The sequence below is a fragment of the Diabrotica virgifera genome, chromosome 5 (genome assembly GCF_917563875.1).
Source record: "Diabrotica virgifera virgifera chromosome 5, PGI_DIABVI_V3a".
NCBI classification, from domain to species: Eukaryota; Metazoa; Arthropoda; class Insecta; order Coleoptera; family Chrysomelidae; genus Diabrotica; species Diabrotica virgifera.
The window spans coordinates 24,731,714-24,739,439 of NC_065447.1; the positions used below are offsets into that span (position 1 = coordinate 24,731,714).

The window sequence follows — 7,726 nt, forward strand, 5'->3', positions numbered from 1 at the left end:
TTAATGCCCGTGTCCATGTCCACCTTCGCTTCCTTGGTTGGCCCAGTGAGTAACTCCCACATAGCTGGTAGCTCCACCGTGTCCACCTTGACCATGACCACCATGACCATGACCATGACCGTAGTGAGCGGGATGTTGGGCGTGACCTACTCTTTCAACGACAGCTTCGAATCCACCGTGAGGAGAAGATTTATATTTGACAACTCTGTGGGTTCCATCGGCTTCTTTTAATGTGTATCCTCCAGTTACGTCATGGCCGTGTCTGTGTTCGTGTTGTGATTTGTGGTCGTGGGTATGAGGATCATGAACTCCATACTCAAATTTGTAATGAGCGTTATCCTGGTAAAATTGAAACACAAAATCAAATTGGTTAGAGTTAAAAAAGGTAAAAAAACATTTATTGCCATATTTATTATGTCCGTAATACCAATGCATAATTTGTTGACTCAAATTAACTGTAGCACAGAACACCATTTTTTATAAAAAGATAAAGTAATATTATTAAAAATAACATTTTACAAACATAAAAGCTTTAAATAAAATTTGATTTGTTTGCTACAAAAATTACTGATTTAAATTTTTTTTGATATTTAATACTTAAGCAAATTACATATTATATTTTATTTATATTTAAGGAAACTATACAATACAATTTTGATTTGGATCAATAAAAATACGGTATTAGTTTGATTAGTTACTATGATATCTATACTGCCATAAAAAATAAGCTAATAGGAACTTACATGTCCATGGTCTGCAAGTACTACGCCGATAACAAAAAGAGTCAAACAAATAACCTAAAAGATAAGAAAAGACTTTTTAGTATATATTAGTACTTCATATCTTTTGTATTAACTAAAAATACTGAAATTTTATAATCCGTTTATTTTTACAACTTACTGAATTCATTGTCGTTGTATTTGTAACGCTGCTGCTACTGATACTATTTCTTGACATGTCACGGTTTATATATAGTCCCCCTATTTGGTTTGATTTAAAAGTTGTGACATTTTGTAGACGCGTGCTTTGGTCTGCTGAACATTTTACCAAATTTACCGATTATACATTGCAATTTCAATATATTCTTAATATGTTCTGTAATAATATTGTATACAATTAAGTCTTACTTTAATTTTTTTATTATTGATAACGATTTTTCTTCAGAATATACAATAATACTCAGTATATTTTCTTCTAGTGTAGATAGTGTCGTCTTTTAATTCAACCAAGTTTGTTCATATCTAGTTTTTTACCCATTGGTCTATCTGGGTTGGTTGTACCTTTACCCTTTTATGAGAATTCTGTCTTCTGAAGTCCATCAATGTTTTTCATACCTCCCTTGCTTTCGAGCTTCCAATTAAGCTATCTCTATATCTTTCAATTTTTTTTCCAAAATTGATTTTTACGCTCTTTATTTATTTGTTTCATAAGTTTGTCTTCTGTATCCTCTTCTGTCTTCTGGATCGTCTATGGTTCGCCATCTTTGGTACGCCTTCGTTTTTTACATTATTTGGTTTACATTATTATCTTTGCTCTTTACCAATATGACTTATTAATTTTATAAATTATCTGGTCATTTTCCCTTCCAATTCCTTATTTTGTTGCTACGTGTATTTTCGTTTAGATGTTTTCATATCCTTCTTTATTTTTATTATTCCTTGTATACCTTTTTTTATGGTGGTCTTAATGTATAAAGAAAAGAGTTCGAAATTTTTTATTATATTTTGACCGCAAAAGTTGATAAAAACATTCATTCTAAGCACACAATGTTCTACATATTTTTTTTTATAAAATTAATAGTTTTCGATTTATAGGCTATCGAAAGTGTTATTATTATATCGAGAAAATCAATGTTTTTCGTTATACTCATTTACGATTCACTCAATTTTTGCCGTAGAAAATTTTTTTTCAAAACCAGGGTCTTGGGAATTAACTAACCTACAATTTCATATTTAAACATTTTTTCTTATCTCTGATGCTAATCTTTCTATTCTGAAGAAAATGGCATTTTTTAGCAAACTACAAAAATTCGTTATTCGCTTTTAACTCCAGTTTTTTAATAACTAATCATTTTAAGCAAATCAAACTTCTAGAATCTATTAATAATATATATATATATAAAGAAGAATGAATAATACCAATGATTAAAAACACAGCTAACTTACATTACTATGCTTCCAATTGGATTTCCCCCTTTTTTTTTCAAAAAAATATATTGATTTTTTAACCGTAACTTGTTTATTTTTTATCTTACAAAGTTTGGTAAAAAATAATTTTGTAGGCTTTTACAAGATCTATAAGCTTATTAATATTAAATCTTTTTAAAATCCTCAGTCGCAAAAAGAGGTGACTTTGAAAGTGTTGGTAAAGGTGATTTTTGCATGTTATTACAAGATTTATCTGTCAATAGGTCACTCAATTTTTGCTATAGAAAAAATTTTTGCAAACCATATTCTTAAGAATTAAATAAGATACAATTTCATATTTAAATATTTTTTCGTATCTTTGATGCTAATCAATCTATTCTGAAGAAAATATCATTTTTTACAAACTACAAAAATTCGTTATTTGCTTTTAACTCCATTTTTTTTAAACTAATCATTCTAAGCAAGTTAAACTTCTAGAATCTATTAATAATACCCAAATAGAGAAGACTAAATAAGGTCAATGACTAATTGTAATTAGGGTGGTGATTGGAAGGTTGCTTCCGATCACTTTTTCGCTGAAAAAAATAGAGACTGACATTTTTTTCATTATAAGTCACTTAATTTTTGAGCTAAAGACTTTTTTTTGGAGATAGTTATTTTTAAATATCTTAAATTAGTTTGAACAAATTATCTTCGAAATCTGCAGTTTTCTCGTCTTTTGACTTTGGAACTACAATATTTGTCATTTGAAGAAAGAGAGTTAACATATACATATTACACAGAGTTAGTAGCAGAAAACTTATTAAAAACATTGATTTTTTGGATATAAAACTAAAACTTTTTTAAGCGAATACATCAAAAACTATTATTTTCATTAAAAAATGTAAAGAACATTTTTTGCTTAGAATAAATGTTTTATCAACTTTTGCGGTCAAAATATAATAAAAAATTTCGACCCCCTTCGGCATCATATAGATTTTGATCCTCGGACAATCCACTACTTATTCTCAAATTTTCAAACAAATCGATCCATTGTGTAAAAATTGCAAGGTTTTGTTCTATTTTAATCTTCATTACTTGGACTATATGTGTATGGAGGTAGTAAAAAATAAATATAAGAGACAATGAAGACAATTCAGTTTACAAAGGCAAAAAGAAAGCAATACGTCTAGACAAATGTCAGAAACAAAAGGAAAACTAGGTCAACTTTTTTAATCAATATTTGGGTAAATAGAAGCGATATTATGAAAAAGGTATACTCTGAAATACCGAGATTATTGTTTGGGCGTTGAAATGACTTTCGTAAACATTCGCGTTTCTATTTAAACTTCAAATATCTGAAGTTATACTTCTTTAGGCGTGATTGGGAGTGAATTTTTATTATCCTGGCAGCATGCGCATACATACAGTATGCAGTTGCCCGCTAAATCTTTCAAGTTATGTATGTATCAGTGCAAAAAAGTTGTGGAAGTGGAAAGAATTTATTAGCGTTTTTAGTAAATATATTTATTATTATTTTTGTGTCTTTGGATTTGTCTTCCTCGGGAGTAAGAGAATAAGTATTATTAAAACGTTATTATATTTATACTTTAGAGTAGAGCATTCGACTACAGATCGAGAAGTCTCGGGTTGAAATGCAGACAATTCCTATTTATTTTTTTTTTATTTTGGTATTGTTTTAATAAAAATTTTTGAAAAGTGGTAAGTATTAAAATTGGTTTAAAATTTAAATAAAATAAAAATCAACTGTTTAAAGTATATTTATTTCGTTGAAATTATATAATAGAAGTATAACTTCTTACGTGCGTACAAAGTACATACACATTATTTTTTTAAATAAAATTTGTTTACATAGAAAGATTTAAATTAACAATTCCTTCGTTGAACAAAAGATCTGTTTTAGTTTTTTAATATATTTGATTGCATTTTCAAATTTCAGCTGACTTCTGAGTTTCCAAAGGCAGACTGTCAAATTAGATTTTCTTATCTGAGGGTTTCTTCACGAGCCTTTCGCATGTTTACTGTTTAAGAGTTCCCTTTCTCCTTTCTACCGAGTATTAACCTTCCATTTCATGATTTTTAAAATTTGTAGTTGAATTGTTGATGTCATAGTGATTTTACTGAGAAATCATGGCAATATTACAAAGATTTTCCATTGTCTTCTATATTCTGTAGCATTTTTTTCCTCCACTTTTGCCAAAGTGTGGGGTCTGCGGAAAATTTTGTATCTCAGCATTGTAAGCTCCTCCCACTTTGACATCACAAAATTGTTTCTGCGATTTATCGTCGACTCAAAATCGTGACCCTATTAGTCTTTTTTTGGGAATAAAAAAAGGGCAACGATACTTGTCGCAGACTAAAAAAATGAATGGCAATCGTATTATTCTATTTTCGTGGACTAACAACGATGTCACCTGTCAAATGTCGTCTGCCACTTCTTAAGAGTCCAGTCATTTTCTTTCCGTCTGTAATCTCTTCTGTAATTTTCCGTTTGTCAAATCCTTTCTTACGTATCGTGTAGTCTTCTGTTTGTTGCCATTCTCTTTCATTCAACAAGATAAGGCAGTGGGAAATTTGTTTATTGGGTTGGTTTTTACGCACCGTCTTTTATTTTAATTTTTTTCATTTAAAATGACACTATTTAAATGACCCACTAGTGGTGCGTTCTTGACTGATTTTTTTTAATTCTACAGATTTACCTGGGTTTCCTCGTTTAACTTAAATTCGAAGGTAGAACATTCCCTTGGTTTAATTTTTTCTTTAGATACCTAAAATAATACCCAACTTCTGGGCATCTTTTTTACAATCCTCGTTTATTGTACGTTACAATTCTAATGTATACTAAATTTACATTCAAAATGAAGTAGAAATAAACAAACCAAGACACGTTAAATGCCACTAGGAGCACTTCCGAACCATAATTTCATCATCATCCTCCTTCAGCCCTTTGCTTCCACTGCTGGACATATGCCTCCCTCATTTTTGTCCATTGTGCTCTATTTTGTGCATTTTGCATCCAATTCCTTGACATTTTCTTGAGACCGTCAGTCCAACGAGTAGGTGGCCTTCCTCTATTTCTTTTGTCTAATCTCGGCCTCCACTCAAGTAATCTCTTCGTCCACTTCCCATCACTGATTCTGGTGACGTGTCCGGCCCAGTTCCATTTCAGGGTGGCAATTTGGGAAATTATATTGGTAACTCCTGTTCTTCGTCTTAAGTCTTCATTTCTAACTCGGTCACGAAGCGATATACTCAGCATTGACCTTTCCATTTTCTTCTGGGCTATTTGCAGCATTTTAGAAGTTGTAGCTAGTAATGTCAAAGTTTCGGCACCATAAGTCATCACAGGCAACACACATTGGTCAAATGTTTTACGTTTTAAAGAAATTGGTATATCGCTTTTAAAGATGTCTTTGAGTTTTCCATAGGCTGCCCATGCTAGGTTTATTCTTCTTCGTAGTTCGCATGTTTGGTTGTTTCTTTTGATCTTTAATTCGTGTCCAAGGTAATGTATTTTTCCACTAGCTCTACTTCGTTGTCTCCAATATTGATATTTCCGCTATGTACTAGGTTTGTCATGAATTTTGTTTTGGAGATGTTTATTTTATGACCTACACTGGCACACACTAACTGAAGTTCATGTAGCATAGTACATATCTCGTTGAGGTTTTCAGCGAATAAAACTATGTCGTCAGCGAATTTCAAATTTGTTAATCTTCTACCGTCAATATTCAGGCCTCTCTCTTTCCAGTTAAGTTTTTTACAAGCATATTCTAGTACTGCGGTAAACATTTTAGGCGATAAGGTATCGCTCTGTCGGACTCCTCTGCCGATTTGGATATGGTCCGTGTTTTTATGTAGTTTCACCGACATAGTTCTTGTATATATTGTAAATTATTAACCTTGTGTATCGGTAGTCAATGCGGCATGCTTGTAGTGAGTGCTTCCAGAATTTTGTCAAATTCTACCGTGTCGAAGGCTTTATGGAAATCTACAAAAGCCAGAACAAGTGGTCGATTGTATTCGATAGTCTTTTCTATTACCGTTTTAATGCTCTGTAGGTGATCATTCGTTCCATATTCGGTACGAAATCCCGCTTGCTCCATTGGCTGGTAGAAATCAAGTTTTACAATAATTTACAATGTATAAACTTTGGAAATCATGATTTGGAATTCACAATGTGTATACATTGTAAATTATGATTCGGGATTGCTCTTAGTTGCATTTAACGTGTCTTCGTTTGTTTATTTCTACTGCATCTTGATTGTAAATTTAGTATAGTTTCACTTATTTTTTAATCTGCCTTTGGGGACAATTTCCCGACGACAGAATAAAACGATTCTGTAATTATTCTTAATAAAATAAGAATCATAATAAAATTGGAAACAAAAAATTAAATATCAAATAAAATGTATTAAAAATTCTTTGTACAAAAATAATAAAAAAACAGAAAACAATTTCTAATATCCATGTCCATGACCATGTTCTTCACTTCCTTGGTTGGCCCAGTGAGTAACTCCAACATAGCTAGTAGCTCCTCCGTGTCCACCATGACCATGACCATGACCACCGTGACCATGACCATGACCGTAGTGAGCGGGATGTTGGGCGTGACCTACTCTTTCCACGACAGCTTCGAATCCACCGTGAGGAGAAGATTTGTATTTGACAACTCTGTGAGTTCCATCGGCTTCTTTCAGTGTATATCCTCCAGTTACGTCATGGCCGTGTCTGTGTTCGTGTTGCGATTTGTGGTCGTGAGTGTGAGGATCATGAACTCCATATTCAAATTTGTAATGAGCGTTATCCTGATAAAATAACAAATAAAAATTATTACGTTAGAGGAAAAAATTATAAACAAAGTTTAATAAAAGCATTTTTTTTAGCAAACAAAAAATAACAGAAACTTACATGTCCATGACTTGCAAGGACAGCGCCAATTATGCAGAGAGTAAAAACAATGACCTGCAACAGAAAAACGTGCAATAGGTATACTACTTACGAATGTTTATAAAAATAAAAAAGGCTACTTTTCTTACAATACACATTTAGATTCTGTTGAATGTAATATGTACTTACTAAATGCATTTTTTTTAATTCTTGTATTATACTTGTAGACAAGATGTCAATGATGGTTGTTTCTTCATGTGTATCAGCTTATATATTTTAAAATTTTGTCCCACTATTCACGAGCTTAGAAAAAATTTCGACATTTTTATGAAGACGTGTTTTGGTCCGCTGAACATTTTACCAAGTTTGTCAATTCAACATTGAAACGTGTTAGTAATGCAAATTAATTTTGCAGTAATAATATATCCCTGAATATTAACTAAAAATTTGCAGTGGTAGTTTATTCATTGTTCTATAATATAATATATAGGAAATTATGTTAACATATTCGCTTCAATTATATTAAAAATATTAAATACGTTAAGATAATTGATATCTTATGAGACTATTGGAATAGCCTTCGTGCCAAGCAAGAATATTTATATAACCGGAATATTCTAATATCGAATCTTTGAAGGCTAGTAGAAATAGATGCACCGAATATTAGCCTAATTTTTTTTGTTACCTAC

At 31.4% G+C, this 7,726-nt stretch overlaps 1 protein-coding gene across 1 annotated transcript; it reads right to left on the reverse strand.

The window, feature by feature from the left end:
* LOC114329709 (probable zinc transporter protein DDB_G0282067) lies at positions 1-7,275 on the reverse strand. Its single transcript, XM_028278890.2, has 6 exons — positions 7,227-7,275; positions 7,059-7,112; positions 6,610-6,955; positions 901-1,031; positions 744-797; positions 1-339 (listed from the first exon to the last, which is right to left on the reverse strand). Exons 1-6 carry the CDS (start codon positions 7,233-7,235, stop codon positions 1-3), a joined length of 933 nt encoding a protein of 310 aa, XP_028134691.1. The 5' UTR covers positions 7,236-7,275.
* Positions 7,276-7,726: the final 451 nt, after the last annotated feature.